This window comes from Chlamydotis macqueenii, chromosome 2 (genome assembly GCF_036417535.1).
Source record: "Chlamydotis macqueenii isolate bChlMac1 chromosome 2, bChlMac1.mat, whole genome shotgun sequence".
Classification (NCBI taxonomy): domain Eukaryota; kingdom Metazoa; phylum Chordata; class Aves; order Otidiformes; family Otididae; genus Chlamydotis; species Chlamydotis macqueenii.
In genome coordinates this window covers 41918592-41935424 of record NC_141557.1, presented here as the reverse complement: position 1 = coordinate 41935424, position 16833 = coordinate 41918592, and the positions used below count along the sequence as shown (strand labels likewise).

Genomic DNA, 16833 nt, shown 5'->3' with positions numbered 1-16833 from the left:
TTTTCTTATTATTTGATGCAACTGCAGTGCTTGAGTGTGGTAAAGGAGAGATTTGATGGCGCGCTCTCTCTCTATATATATGTAATTTTCTTAATTCTTGTTGTTATTATGTAGATATGGTTTTGGACAACATGATTGCCTCTGGCCAGCTGGATGAATCCATAAGAGAGAATGTGAGAGAGGCTCTTCTAAAAAGGCACCATCATCAGAATGAGAAAAAATTCAGCAATCGGATTCCTCTGGTTCGATCTTTTGCAGATATAGGCAAGAAACATTCTGACCCTCACTTGCTTGAACGAAATGGTGAGATAAGTTGTAGCATCCAGTTTGTTCTAACCTGTTAAATAATGTTCTCACTGGGAGATGAAGGAAAATTCAGCTGATAATAGCAGATAAGTGTTTCCTTGATAAGCTAAGAACTAATGATAAGTGTGTGCTATGTGTAGCTGTGGATGATGTTTCTGTATATTTTTGAATTTACTCAAACATTCTGCTCCTGCTTTTATACACAACATGTTTTATCGTTTTAAAGTATAGAAATAGACCTACATTGGTCCAAATGTATTTTGGGGTATGCTTGAAGAAAATATGTAATGTTTGAGGAATTTCAGCATTGTGGCATAGCTTTGTATGTTTGCAGATGGATCCTACTTGCTTATTCAGTCTTTATATGAGAGATTTACTTTGTGGTCATGTAATGAGTTTAGTGATGCTGACAATTACTGTGTTTTAATCTGGTGTGGTATGTTAGTATGACTAGAAAAAGTTCACTGTGCTAATTAGGAAGAAATTACTTTTAGGTAGGACACTGATTATTCTTACCTTGTTTTGTAGAGAAGGATCTAACGGTGGAGGGGGAACCACAAGAAAGATATTTGCAATGTTTCTATAGGCTGTACCACATCTTTTATTGAACCAATTCCTGAAAATATTCTGGAATATCAATACATTTACTCTAGACATGGAAAGACATATAATTTCAACTGAATTTTTTTAGTCTAATGAAAACTTAGTACTGATTTAATGAATCTTTCCTTAAAGTGAAGTTCCTTTTCCGTCTTGAAAGATACCTCATTGCTTAGAACATGTTCCACTTAGTTAAGTGCTTGTTGGGAGCTCTCAGTTCAGTACATAGTTTCAGTATGCTCCAGCAAATGTCCAAGCTTGCTGATATTTTTTTGTTAGCTAGTGAATATATGTTGCATGCTTAAATATTTCCCTGATGGTTTCAGAATGATTTTTTTTTAGAATGAAAATGCAGCTAATTTATATAGAGCATAATTTCTTCTGTAACTTCTGACCTTCCTTTTTTGTTTAGCAAATGTGAAAATTTCACATCTAAACTTGGTTTTACCCATCCTTGAACACCTGTACCCCAATTGTAAATCTGAGAATTTTGTATTCAAGGTCTTGTGCTTGTCAGTTACTTTTCATGTATCACTTCTATTTTCCAGTGCATTTTATTCTTAATACTATTCCTACAACAGAATATGGGATATATACTGAAATAAGAAACCAGTGTAACATGATGAACTCTTTGCCAGCGTATACTCATTTACTTTTTCTTTATAATGCTATATTGACCCTCTCATAACTGGGTAAACCAAACATGCATATGTGCATAATAATTTTTAAGCTCCTTTTAACACCTCTGTGTGTCAGGACATCTCATGTTCATGATTCATCACAGATCAATATAGACAAAATCAGCCAGCTTACTTTACTGGTCCTCTTGTCTTTACTGCGGTGCAGTTTTAATAGCTGATCATTCAGGCCTTTGTTCTTAATTTGAATCAAGTTTGTATCTGTAGGATTCACTCTTCCATTGTTAGAGGAGGGGAATAAATGTATGTGACCTTTACCTAGGCACACTTTCTGCGCTTCCTTCTCGTAAATTATTCTAGGGTTGTCCAACGTTATTGGTCTCTGTAGTGCCTAGTATGAATGTGAGACTAAATGTGTCTAGTTTGCTGTTTCCTTACTTGATGGCATGGTGCATGAAAACAGCATATTTTTGACTTCAGGGATTGTAGGAGAAGTAATCAGTATTCTCTTCAAGGAGACTACTGTCCCAGGAGAAGTGTTTGTGGTAAATGGCGGGAATGGTATTGCTAAACCTTCTAATGGAAGTACTGATACGAAGATAGACAGTCTCTCTTCCTACTTAAGGAAGAACTGAAATCCATTACAAACTTAAATCTGAGGGAACTATGACATGGCTGTGTTCTCTTTATGTGAAATTAGTGGGACATTGAAACTGGATAGGGCAAGAAGAGTAACAATGAATTCTGGAGAAATGTATTTGGTTTTAGGCAATGGGGATATTTGGTAAGTCACAGCAAGAATAAATGGAGAAGAGATTATGTATCTCATCCTGAGACTACAGCTGGCTAGGAAGCTTCTTACTAAAACAAGACTGGAAGACAGTTGCATTTAACGCCATCGGATATGTTTGATCATGTTCATTTTGAAATATGTAATTTTAAAAATTAACAAATCTTTCTATTTAGTGGATGCAGTTAACTGAAGCCTTGTAGTATTGTGGCTGCTAATGATTTTTTTAATGTGTTTTTTGGATGGCATTAAAGGTAGCTGCTGTGCAATTTGGAATAAGAAATTCTACGAAAATTTAAGAGTCAGTTTCAAGAGAATTTTTTTTTGTTTTTGTTATATTAACAAATCTTACTGACTTTAAGATAATATCTTCTTCCACGTATCTTTGGTGTTCTAATTTAGTACTCATCAGTAACTTCTGATTTTTCAAATGTCTGAAATCAGATGTGCTCTTATCTTTTGTCTTACCTGCATGAGTATGACACTTCTGGGCTGTAAAGCTTGCAATTTACTATGTAAATTGTTAATGCATATTTGTGTCTGTGGTTGTGTGTGTGTGTTTTTGTGTGTGGTGGTTTTTTTTTGTTTTTTTTTTTTAATCCCGGTTGTAAGCCTCATGGTGTTTCATTTGTTTTATCTCAGGGGAAGGCCTTTCAGCCTCCCGCCACTCTTTGCGAACAGGTCTCTCTGCCTCAAATATTTCCCTGAGAGGAGAAAACCGTTTGTCAGTTCTTCTCAATTACCTTCTTCCTTCTTCAAGAGCTGGAACCCCGGCAACCTCAAGGTGTACAACCCCTGTAACTACCCCTCAAAACACACCACCCTCCAGTCCTACCTGCAGCCACCTGCCAACCACAAGTGCCCAGCCAAGTCCACTTCAGGGCAAGGAATTGCTGGTGTCACCTGCCAGTGATGCTATTCCTTCAGTAATAATCCACCCACCTGAGGAGGACTTAGAAGTGCAGGAAAGCCAGGAAAAGAAGACAGAGGAAAATATTGACAAAACACCAGGCAACTATTAAAATTTAAGCTGTCCGTGTGTGATGCTCTCTGCATCTGGATCACTTGCATTGTGATGTTTTTGGCACATAACTTGGGCACAATGGAATATGATAACTGCTACCTCTGCCTGCATGTTTTATTTCTTCTTAGTTGCGACTGTTTCCTTGTTCGGTATTTTTAACTTTTTAGCTTTTAACTAAAGTCAGCAAAAAAATTCTTTAATTAATCTTCATTTGTACAATTAAAAAGGAATATGATTTAAAAATATATAAGCAAACTGTCAAAAATGGTGGCCTTTTCCTTTCACTCACCTACAGTCCATGTCAGGTTTTGCTTTGTTGTTTTTGTCAGTGGTTGAAGTAATGTTTTAAGCCAGTGTTTGATATCCTGAGTTAGCTACAGCTGAAGATGTAGTGAAGTATTAGAAATGAGTATGAAAAGAATTAGGAAGGATGCAGTAATCAGTAGTGTTTGTAGTTTAGTTGTATCATGAAGTCATTAAGCAGTTTTTTTTTTTGCTTTTGTGCTTTTAAAATCCAAGACTATGAAAAACAGCAGTAGTCTTTATTAATAGTTGAAAGGTTACTGAATTTAATGTGAATTTACTGTAAAAGGAGGGAAAGGGGGCACACTTTCAGTCTGTCACTTGATTTTTATCAGCCAGTTATCAGTTCATAGTAAGTCAACCAGGCAAAGGGTTCCCTGTAACATTTATTTTTTTTCTATTGTCATCAGTTCAAGAACAGCTTTTGTTTTCCCATCTTTGAAACTGTTGAATAATGAATTCCATAGGCAGAGCTAGGAAGAGAGCTGTGACACAGCTAGAGATGAACACTTAGTTCACCACCATCGTTATGCTTTGTTCATATCTGTGAACAACAGCAAAGCAGCCTGTTTTCAGGGGTCTTTCAGTTCACTATAAATGTACTTTAAGACTGAAATAATGTTTAGAACAGCTTTGCTCTTATAATAATTACTTACTGAAGATAGTAATTCAGGAAGCTTAGATATTTGCCGTCTAGGATTATTATTTTTTTTTTCCACATTAAAGCTACATTGGAATTTATTTTAAAAAAAGATTTTTATTTCCTCAAAAACAATCATGGTGTGACTTTGTATTCAAAAGTTTTGTATTCCATAAATTTTGCCTGTATAAGCATAATTATATTGGAACAGTCATGCTTAGGTGTGTCCATTAGATTTTTGTGATCACAGTACTAAACTAAATGTAGTTGGCTAGAAAATGCATATAATCTTTAGTGAAGGTGTAGTTACAAGTACTTTAACTTGAATGATCTTATGAGATTTTAATCCAAACTTACTCAAGACTCAATCCACTATTGTCTTCTGAAGGAGGCAGGTAGTATATCTGCATAACAACATCAAGAAGAATATTGAATATTTTTAATGATTCCCTTGATAGCTGGTAGCTTGTTTAGATTAATTTCTGTCTCACAGTCTGGAAAAACTAGGTAGTCTTGAGTTTGTATCCATTGAACTGGAGAAGAGAAGGAAATAAGTTTAGTGTGAGATTTGAGTAAAAGTGTTCTGCTATTAGAGATGATAATTTTTTATTCCGAGTTTCCCTGCAAATGCCAGATTGATTGATGTGCATAATGAAATGCAAGTATCGTATGGAAATGCTTGCTCACATCTGAAAACCTGTAAACAGTATTCTCATCTGAGCACAGGAGTCTGTTCAACTGTAAGACCAATGGAAAGGAAAACTATTTACACATGGTTTAGGATCATATAAATGTTCCTGTATCCATGCCAAAACTTGTCGGCCTTGACTGTGACTGGTTGGAGAAATTTCGAAGGCAAACCTTTCAGAAGAATCAGTATCACTTCAGTATTGAGATAATAAATTAGTTTATGCTAATATGTAGAATCCTTATTCTCTGTCCTCCTCCTTGATTGTCTCTCCGCTTCTTGTTCTAGTCTCTGCTTGCTCTTGCTTACATGGCAAAAAGCGCAAAATGATGCTTTATTGCTCATCTTTCATTAGTCATACACATCTTCAGTTACCTTTATTGTTATGCAGGGTGGGAAGTGAAAGAAGTTTACGTGTAAAAACGTTTATGTTATGATCTTCTTCTGCAACAACTGTTTAATATTTCTCTTCTATTTCTAGTCCTACACACACTTCTTAACATCAGCTCTTAAGCAGTTAAATACTTTGAACAGCTGATTTCACAGGTGGTTGATTGCTGTTAGTTATCCTTGTGAATAATACATACATTTTGGAGAAGGGTAGAATGTGTGGTTTTGGTTTATTTATTTTTTTTTTTTTTAAATCGCGCTAACTGATCATGTATTTATAGTGTTAGCTAATTATTGTGCATGTTAGGATTCATAAAGGAAATTGCAGGTTATTAATTTCATTTGGTTTTTGCTTCAGGAAAAACTACCCCCACCACTTATATCCCTATGAACTGTTAGAATGAAAATTAATGGTAAAGACTTGGACCTGCAAATTTACATTTATATGATGGCTTTTTGAAGGAGTGTTTTGGCAGTAAATTTGGGGATCAAATAAAGCAAATTCAGTTACCATTTGAAATTATATAAAAAAAAGTCAAATTGCTAAATCATAAACATGGAGGGATGCAAATAGTTACGCAGCAGTAGGTAGAACAATAGCCAAAATGTAGCTGGTGAGGACTTCAGTTTTATCTTAACTAGAGTGATGGTTGACCTAAATGCAAACTTTCTGCATGTAATACAATGTTTAGACTTTAATCTTTGTCTAGATGTGGTTTTGAAAGCACGTTAAAGCATGTTTATCACCACATCTGAAAGGTCTAGTGTAGACAAGCAAGGCCAAATGCACTTCTGCTGCGTGTTAAACTGAAGAATTAAAAGCTCTGTAATCCAAAAGATGGGATTTGGCCTGATTGTGCATGCCTAGACCAGCGTTTAAATGATAGTTGGGTAAGGATAACCATGGTACAACAAGCAGTTCAGTGTGTAAGAACACCTGGGTTACTTGGCTTTAGCACTTTCACTGAACCTGCAGTTCAGTGTTGCTGGTAGTTTAGCAAGCTACATCAAATGATGTCTGAGTGCAGATGTTAGAGGAAAGCTGTACGTTTAACATGAGTAACTTTATTGTATGTGCCTGTTTAATGTGTTAGAGAGACCATTTCATGTAGTACCATCTAGTGAAATCAATTGTTAGAGCTTTGGTCTGTTGGTTGAAATAATAGTTTGCAAGCTGTCTGTCCTTCGTGTAGTACGCTATTTGCTTGTAGCTTCCTTGTAGCTGTGCTAGCCTGAGGCTTGCTGAGGCTTTTTACAATTGAAATAACTGCTACACAGCAGACTAGATAGAAGAGGTGTTTGCTTTTGGTGTTTGCAGATTCCTAAATATAGTGAAGATGCTATCTACCAACTGCTAGAGTGGTTACGATTAAAATGTCAACGCTTGTGATATTTTCTACTCTTAAAGAAGCTCTTTGTTGTCTTTTCTGGTGACTGTTCTGCAAATGGCCATCATTTGGGCAATATTTAATTTTAATTTTTTTTAATTGTGTCCTTATTTTGACGACACAGTGACTTGTTAATGTTGCATTTATGATACTAATGTAGGGCACTTACTGAATAACTTGCACATTGGCTTTAAGCAAGCTGCCACATTGAGTTTTGGTAGTGTTGCATACTCAGTTCACTTGCTGCACCACTCTGAACTTACCTCCTTTGTTTTAATTTAGGCCTATTAGCATCTCCACAGTCAGCACCTGGAAATTTAGACACTGGGAAGAGTGCAGACGTAAAAGGTACTGGGACAGGAGGAAGCAGAGAAAACAGCACGGTTGATTTTAGTAAGGTAAATAACATTAAATACCTTAATACTTAGCACCTAATAGCTATGTAACAAAAATGTTGCAGGTGCAGCTGCTGCCGTAGTTACAACTAAGATGCATATACGTACACATGCATATGAGTCTACACAAGACATATGTACTAAGATATAACTTGTACGTACAAGTGTCAGAATATGGCATAGGTGAAGTGTGTCAGGTGTTTTGAAACTTTCCAGTGGGACTGAACTTTCTGTTTCATTTGATCTTTTCAGTATTTTGGTAACTTAGAGTCCAGCTGCTGTACTTCTTATGCAGAGGGAGATATTTTCAGATCTATTATAAAGACTCTTATGAAAACTATTTTGTGGATGGTGTTGTAGCATTTTTTTCTAGGACTGGCTTTTTGGAGGTGGTGTGGTGTGGGTTTTATTTTTTTTTGTTTGGTTGGTTTTTTTACAAAGAGGACTTTTAAAGGAGATTTGCTTTTTATGTTTTATAAGTTTGCTATGCAAATGTTACTGTACATCTTAATCATCAGGAGCACATAATATAACTTTTTAAAGGAAATCTTATGTAATACTGTAAATCTCTTGTATTTTTTTTTCATAATTTAAGTTTGCTGAGCAAGTTCCATTATGGCTTTTACTATACAACTTGGTCTGTAGTATCATCTGTGCTGTGAAACACTAAAAAAATTGGTTTGCCAATTATGTTTAAGGAAAGCTAACTTACGCTGTAGTTCTCATGTAATCATGGCAGGTGCCAGTTATTCCTGCTCCTCTGTCACAGTTTTTATGTTTTTGCTTGGCCTGTCCTTCTGTACACCTGCCTTGTCTCCTGTTGGGCAGGAGTCAGCCTCCTGGCACTGTAGTTGTGGCACACTTGGTATGGGACTCAAGAGGCCATCTGTAAGTTCTCTAGATAGCAACGTAACTGGTGCTTGTGTGTGTGTGTGTAATGTATGTGAACACAGAGTTCATGTGCTGTACTATTTTCTACTGCTCTTCTGTAATTATGTACAGAAATGAAAGTTAAGATTTTCAGCCATCATATTGTTTATGGATGAAAAGATAAACATACAAATTATTTTTCAAAATTATGATATATTTAAAATATGCAGCTGTGAAATAACTAATTCCATTTTAGAAATCACATGTAACTACATGAACTCTCATTAGTTATTTGTACATAGATTTTGTTAAGTTATGTCCTATCACGGAATGTTTGTCATGATAAATAATATTAGAAAAGTGGTTATGCAGTTTGGAGTCTTCTAGAATATAGTGGGCGGTAGTAATTCTAACTTTTAGAAAATAGTTTATTATTAGTTGACTGACTGGCTGACACTTCATACATATGTTTTTCTTTTCTGTATTGTGAAATGTTTAATTTGCTTTTTTATTTTTCTTTGTAGCATAAATGTCTAGTAAATACTGATACACTTATAATTAAGTTATAGAATTTCTGCTAATAAATATAAGGAAATAAACACTTGTTTCATCTTTGTATGAATAGGTTGATATGAACTTCATGAGGAAAATTCCTTCAGGAGCAGAAGCATCAAATGTGTTAGTGGGAGAAGTGGATTTTTTAGAAAGACCTATTATTGCTTTTGTGAGGCTCTCCCCTGCTGTCCTTCTCTCAGGTCTCACAGAGGTTCCGGTTCCTACACGGTAAATAAATGCCTGGAAAGTCTGGCTTTACTTGTACAATAAGATAATAACATTTAAGATTGCAAATACTTGTAAATTTTTATACCTACTCTATTAAGCTCAAGAAACGTAGACTTTTGTTTAACATGATGCCAGTCGTCTTCTACAAAATTGGAAGGAATGAAATCCACCATAAAATTCGCTCTATGCTTTAAGTATATATAATGATACTGTCTTAAGCAAGTGCAGAAGTTGAAACTGATAGCTGACCTAGAGTCAAAGCAATGAATCTTCCATGCTTGTGTTGCCATTTTAAAGATGGACATGAAGATTATTACAGTTCCCTTCAGCAAGACACAGCTGGAGAAGAGTCCACTAAGTCTGAAAGTCCATCTAATCTGAAGCTCTACTCTTTGCATCCAAATACTCTGTATACGAATAACCTAGGTGGCAGAAAACGTAGTTTATTTATTATATGTCCAAATCTACATGATTGACACTGGGATAACCAATCTACAGCTAATACATTGAATCAGTTTTCAGTCTGCAATATGCCATCCAGCCTGGTGCACCCACCCCTACCTCCCAAAAATCTTGGGTCTTGCCAGTATGCTATGGGTATATTTACCACAGGTGATGAAAATGCAGATAGCAGGTCATTTCATCAGTCATCATGGAGGACACTTGATTTTATGTGCACATTGATGTACTGGGCTGTTCTGTGGTGTTTGGCATAAATTTATACATTTATGTTTTTTGGTGTTTCTCTTAATGTTTTAAGTGATCAAAGTGCCTGTTTATCTTTGTAATTTTTAGTTTATATGCTCTAATGAAAGGCAAAAAGAATCTTGATTATGTTCTTATAAATAGATGTGAGACTTTTCACTGGGTAGTTGATGTTAGTTCTTACAGTGTTTCCTGGGAAATTCCAAAATTTCTGCTTACAGATTATTCTATTAATGTAGCTAAAATTATCCCGCCCTAAATTTTTCAGGATGATGTAGACCTCCAGATTTGGAATAGTATTCTTGATTCTGAAGGTGCAGTCTCAGTTTTTGTTAGGGTAGTCAGATTGCAAAGGGAAAATAACTCTGAGCTTTTTGTACTGTGAGGTGAAAGAAGGCACTACTTTTTTCAAATGTCTTGTACTTAGGAACTTCATTTTCATGGAGTATGGGAAGAAGCTTGTGAAAAGATTACTGAGGTTCACTCTTTGGTTTGTATCCTGGCAAGATACTAGTCTTGTTCAAGGTTTGGTTTGGTGTTTTGGTTTTTTTTTTTTTTTTTTGGTTTTTAAGTGTGATAATTATTATTGTGATTGGAAATGGAGACTGACTGTTAGTGTACGCTGTGACCCACCCCAGACTGGATTTCCTTCCCAAAGCATCACTTCTACCTTCCTAGGTGTTCAAAATGCAGATTCCCTTCCTTTCCACTGACACAGGATGAGGATGTGTCTATATGAGCATGTCCAGTGTGTTGCTTGAAGTATATCTGTGCATCTGCTGTGTGACATACCCAGTCACTGCAACTGAGAGGGGTTTAACTCCAGCGAAGGGGTGATCATCAGGGAGGCCAGAACAGTTCATAAAGCTACTAGACCCTCACTTAGGGGTTTTTGACAGTGGGAATGTCAGAAAGGCTTATAATCTGGAGGAAATACTCATTGAGCTCTAGCCTGTGGATTTCTACTACATTTATGACATTATAAGGAGTTGAAAAATTTGGCTTAATTAAGAAGATTTTGGAGTAATTTTGGTTCAGGCTATGAGTTCCTTGCAGAACTTGAGGCGAGTCTTTTCTTAGTCTGCCAGCAGTATTTAAGATCTGAAATGGTGAAGAAGATACTTTTACTTCACCTAAATTTTCTTTAGACATTAGTTTGAAAGAACCCTCTGAGTATATTCAAATGAGTCAGCTCTATTCATCTCGATTGCTTTCTCCACAGGTTTTTGTTTTTATTACTGGGACCAGCAGGAAAAGCTCCACAGTACCATGAAATTGGAAGATCAATAGCAACACTTATGACAGATGATGTGAGCGATGTATTTTGAACACTCATAGTTAAAGTAGTCTAGAATAATGTATTTATGGAATGTTTTCAATAAATGTTTTCTGGGGTGACAGGTTAAAGAAAAAAAATAACAAACTGGTTAAATTAAGAACTGTAAACTTAATTATTTCTTGTGTTAGTGAACTAGATAATGGCAAATTAGCTTTTCCACTTGTCTTTCTTGAAGAAATCCTAAATGTATTTCTGAAAAAAAATCTTAGCTTTGGTGTATAGATTTCATTTTTGTATTAAACTAGGAAATAGAACTGTTAAATAAAACTGTGTCTAGTACGAATCACTGTATGTCGAAAAGGACACAGCAAACTGCGAAGTGTTCAGGACAAAGTTTAAGAATGCGTGTGAGTGAGTTGAGTCATAACACTTTTTTTTTTTCCTTTTATCAAAGAGAGGTCAAATAATTAAAATTATAATTTTACTAGGTGTTAGAAATCATATACTTAGCGCGCTGGTGGACAGTTTTAAAAAGCAGAGGGCAATCCAGACTTAAGACTATTGCCATCTTACTGAGCAAAATCAGGATGTTTTAGTTCTGACTTCGCATTGAGCGCCATCTACTGAATTGCTGGTAATTGTTATGGTTATCTAGCAGAAATTCTAATATTTCTTTACTCTAGAGCAATATAAAGTTTGAAATGTAAACCAGAAATTGGTCATTTTACAATTGCGCAACTAGTCTGTGAATACAATATTTATTCAGTGTATGAGCTGACTATTAAAAGCTTTAGTTGCAACTTCTAATTTTTTAGGTAGGCTGATTTTTAGGAATACTGTAGATCATTGAAACAGAAAAATTAAAGTTATTCAGTGATATAAAAAGACCTAAATAGACCTAAAAGGTCTAATTTGCAATTAGAAGACTTAATAGTCAGGTCTTTTTAGACAAACAATTCAGGCTTCAAATGGACAGAAGCAACTTAGGACCATCTTCTGCAAACAGTTTTTTAAAGAGCAAAACTAGCATTTTATTTTTCCCCTCTCTGTATAAAATGCAACATGGGATTTAGGAATTGTTTTGTTTAAATACTATGTGTTTGTCAGTTCAGAGTTTGTATTGGAGTAGTCTGTAAAACTAGTGTAGAGAGTGGTGAGGCTTTATTTTTGAGTAGTAGGAGGATTGCTTTCATGCACCTTTTAGGACTTTTAATTAAGCTAGAGGTATACAAAAGAAGTTCTTAGTAAAAACTTGTGTTTTGATTTGAAAGTTACTTAAAATATTTTTGTCCTGATTTAGCACAACATAGCGGCACAGTGGCTGTAGGGCAGAATTATTCAGGCAATAGTACATGTACTTGATTTACTGAATATTGATGATTAACTTTTTAATTAATTTCAGAAATTAACTAAATATTCCTTAAGAGTTTGGAGATATAACTTATTTTATGTTACATAGGGGTGTGCATACAGGTAGTTCTTAATGCAAAAGTATGCAAGTAAAGTAAAAGCCTAACTTATGAGGACCTTTACAAACTTTTCTGTGCCATTTTAAAAGTAATAGTGTTCTTTTTAATTAGTTCCTTTTAAAAAAAAAAAAAACAACCAAACAAGAATCTTGGGTACTTTCTTTTTGTAGGTTTTCCATGATGTTGCTTACAAAGCAAAAGACCGAAATGATTTGTTGTCAGGAATTGATGAATTTTTAGACCAAGTGACAGTCCTGCCTCCAGGAGAATGGGATCCATCTATACGAATTGAACCACCAAAAAGTGTTCCTTCCCAGGTAAAATAACTTTAAAAAAAACCAAAAACCCAACCAACCAAACAAAAAATCCAAAAGTCCAGTAGAGAGCTCCATTGATTTTTGCTTTGAAAATGCCATTTGCCAATGCAAGTAAATTGTGTACTGAGTGTAAACTTTAGCAAAGCATCAGGAAAGCTCCCACATCCATTTGGAAGAAAAAGTGAATTGTCCATTTAAGTGTGGCAAAAAAAAACCAAACTCAAACCCACAAACTGTTGGATTAGTTTCCTATTATGCTTTTAAGTTGATTGTATTTACTATATTTCCTTTTGTAATACTGAAATTAGTTCATGTGACATCTAGGAGAATTGGTCTGAAATTGTACTGGAGTTCATATTATAAATTATTATTAATTTCAGCGATCAACAAGAATATTATAATTCTTATAAAACTTCTATTTGCATACAACATTGATTGAAATGTTTTAATGTATATTGACTAGCATATAATGTTCACAGAATATTTATGAAGTAGATAAAAATCGTATCACTCTGTTGTAATACAAGCTTAGAATGAGAGCCAGGCAGAAGCTGGACCTTAGAGGAACTCTGATTTCTTCCCTTTCTCCTACTTTACAACTGAGGGGAATTCCTGCTGCCAGGATCAAAAGTGAGGGGAGATACCAGTGCTCTTGATTCAGAAGGTTGAGGTTGGTGTCGAATCTAGTGGTGGTTTGGGGGAGTGGGTGCAACAGAAGAGGTCACAGTAGTCACGAATAGCCTGAGTCTACCACTTAACTTGTTTGCAAAACAAGCAAGCCTCAGGGGTTTTTGGAAGGCGAGCTCAGCTGAGAAATGTATAGGGAACTGGTGAGCAGCTTGCTCAGTAGGAGAATGACTTCTCATTTATATGTCAGCTAAATAGCATGTGTGTCATAAAGTGAGGCCGGTTTCTGTTAGAAGCTAGAGGCTTCTGCTCTGGAAATGACTGAGGAAAAAAAATTAAAGATTTCTAGGCCTCATGGTTGGGCCTCTACTGTGTCTTGAAAAGGTAGACTTTGTTTCATCATGTCTCAGGGGCATATTTATTGCAGCAAGAGGGAAGATTGATACTACTGTGGAAGGTACTAATACCTTTTTGGGATAGTTGTACAAATCTCATTCTCTGTACTCAACAAAAGATGAATTTGGCAAATGGAGGACTGCTAAGCTGGGAATATGAAAAAGATTTAGAAGGCATAGAGTCTTTGCACACTGTCTTTGAATTATACTTTTTAGTGTAAAGGCAATCTCAAAATATGGTGGGTTTTTCTTGGGCTTTTTTTTTAATTTTTTTTTTTCTTGTGTGTGTGTGTGTGTAGGAGAAAAGGAAGGTACCTAAATTTCCAAATGGATCTACTCCTACAGGAGAGACTCTCAAAGAAGAAGGCCATCATGCTGGACCTGAACTTGAGCGAACTGGAAGGTGTGTTCATTTCCCTAAATACTAGCTACCATAAAGAAATAAAAGTGATAAATCCTCACAGTTTTTAATGATGACATTTGGACATTAAAAATTATGGTATAAGTGTCAGAGCGCATCCTTTTTCCTTTTCAAGTGTTGGATTCTTGCCTTAAAGCATTTTCAAGCCTGTGGCAATGTTTCTCAACACATTTGTGAAGGATTTTATAGAAGATGCTGCCTGATTTAACTAACTGACTTTTAAGAGTTGAGTTTTAATTTTTAATTGTCAAGAGCATGCAATTATCATAATTATAGCAGGAATACACAATTTTCAGTATTGGGCTAGGTACTCAAAATTTCCATTACTGCAGATCTGTTTTATTAAAAGTGTATGAAATGGAGCAACAAGGAATATGAAATGGCAAAAAATACTTTGGTATTGGTTAAGTTTCGGTTAGGTTTCTTTCAGATCTAAAATAAAATTGAAGGAATTTCTTTCAGCTAAGTTGCATTGTTGTTCTCTGTTAATGCTGAAATACTTGCCAAACAAGTCCGCAACACTGGAAATAACTGATTAAGATTAAACCTTAATATTTCATGTGAGATAGTAGAGATTAAATTGACTGAGAAATTCTGGAAAAGATGTACAGTGTCATTATCTTGAAAATTATAAACTTCCAAATGAAATCCATCTCTTTTATACCTTTGCAAGAAGGACTTTGCAACATTTGTGTTGATTCTTAGCATATTAGCTTTGTTGTACTTACACTGTGCCTTTTTGCAGAAGTATGTGGAGCTGAGAGGTTAATTTCTGCCCTCCCAGAGAATTATCTCTAGATGAGACTATTGTTTTTCTTCGGAATTATATATATAAAAAATAATAATTCAAAATAAAATCATTTTTTGTAGGTGCAAATTATACCTAATATTTTGGAATCTTGAAAATTTGTTTTGAAACTGCCAAAAGCTTTTAAATTTGTTGCTAGTAATTTACCCAGTTGAACTGACTTATGTTTGGTTTTGTATTTCCATTTATAGAGTATCTCTATACTCCAGATTAAAACCCTGTTAAAAATGATAGACCTAAATTTATTTATGGACCTAACCATATATATGTGGAGAATTTGAATCGAAAAGCTACAACTGCTTATTGGAGTAGTAATGCTGAAATGTATCAATGCACTGCTTTTGATTGAGGTTTAGCATATTTCTTCTATTCCTTGTTCTGAATATCATAAGACAGATTTGACTTAAAACATTATTTAGGTAAAATATATTGCAAAGATATTTTTTCGGTATCTAGCCCGTACACAAAAATACCTAGCCAGCTTTTAAAAATACGAATAACCTGTTTGATTGTATTTTAAATACTACTGAATTGGAATAGATAAGATTCTCATTTACTTTTAAAACTATTATGCTTTAATCTGGATTATGAAATAGCTAATTTGTGCTGGCAATAGGCAGTGGCAGTCATGTGTAGCCCATAGTTTTGAACTAGCTAGAATCCTTTAGTGTACAGTTTGACGAGTTTCATCTCACCTATTTAGGCTTTTTGGTGGTTTGATACTTGACATCCAAAGGAAAGCACCTTTTTTCTTGAGTGACTTCAAGGATGCATTAAGCCTGCAGTGCCTGGCCTCGATTCTTTTCCTATACTGTGCCTGTATGTCTCCTGTAATCACTTTTGGAGGGCTCCTGGGAGAAGCTACACAAGGCAGAATAGTGAGTACAAAGAATGGTAGTGGCCAGGCTTTTAGACCTTCAGAGGCAAGTCACTGTGTGCATTTGTCTCATTTATTTATACTTGTATTTGAAGAATTTACCCACAGCAGTTGATTAGCCTGCCCCAAAGCAGATCTTCCCCAAAAGGTAATTGCTGTGGAAAATGTGGGGAACCCATGTGAACAGGAGAAGATGCACAGTGGAGGTAAAAAATGTTTATCCTGCCTTATTGGATGAATGGCTTCATGAATTGAGAAAGGGCTTGCATTGCCTTCTTTTTGACTATTTAAAAAATAATGAATAGCAGTAAAGGTGCACCATCCCACTAGGCCTACTTTAGGCAAAGTCAGAGGCTCAAGGTGGATAGCCAAGATCATGTACTGGCCTTGAGTAGTAGGCCTACGAGGATGATAATGCCTGCAGTGTATGGGTAGCAGTCAATTATGTATTTAAGTAACGGACAGGATATGTATATGCTTTCACTAATGGTATGTTGTTGACAATAAAATAAAACGGCTAAAGGTTATGAGCAGAAAATACTCTTCATTGTAAATTACTTGAATGTAAACCATACACCTACAAGATTTTGGTAGTGTTATGTTGGGAATAGAAAACACCAGCACCTTTTTAAACAAATTATCAGTGCACTTTGGTTTTTTGAGCAGGGAAAGAATACTTAACATGAGCAATTTGTGTCAATTGGCTTGTTAGTAAACTAGTTTGAAGTGTATTTTCTGTTTTTAATCTATCACAAAGAAACAAGACTCTGTCCTTTTGAGAGAGGGAAAGATGTATCCCGACACATCCTTTACAAATTTTAAGATTCTGATAAAGCTTATGATGCTATAAAATTGTTCTTGATACTTAGATCAAGTTTTTAAGCTTGTACTATATTAAAATTTAGTTAACAATTTTGTCTCCTTCAAGTAATGCTGTTGACTCAGATTTTTGTTTATTGATGTAACACTTCAAGCTGATAGCAAATACAGAAATAAATTACATCTTTTGTGTGTGCTGTTTTTGCCACTCTAAAAGTAGGAATGGTTATCAAGATGTTGATGTAATTTTTGAATATGCATCATGTGTAATAGCTTGACTCTTAAACACCTTCTTTCTTTT

The 16833-nt window shown here is 35.2% G+C and overlaps 1 protein-coding gene across 5 annotated transcripts in view; it reads left to right on the top strand.

Annotated features, from left to right (window-relative positions):
• SLC4A7 (solute carrier family 4 member 7) overlaps positions 1–16833 on the top strand; it is a 99094-nt gene that overhangs the window by 57572 nt on the left and 24689 nt on the right. For 4 of the 5 annotated variants that reach the window (XM_086742725.1, XM_086742729.1, XM_086742728.1 and 1 more), the window contains exons 6-12: positions 115–303; positions 7050–7165; positions 8658–8815; positions 10743–10830; positions 12439–12585; positions 13907–14010; positions 15540–15714. In XM_086742725.1, coding sequence (XP_086598851.1) covers positions 115–303; positions 7050–7165; positions 8658–8815; positions 10743–10830; positions 12439–12585; positions 13907–14010; positions 15540–15714 — 977 coding nt within the window. Of the gene's footprint in view, positions 1–114; positions 304–2976; positions 3346–7049; positions 7166–8657; positions 8816–10742; positions 10831–12438; positions 12586–13906; positions 14011–15539; positions 15715–16833 lie in introns of all 5 variants that reach the window. The other variant, XM_086742730.1, reaches the window with a different exon arrangement.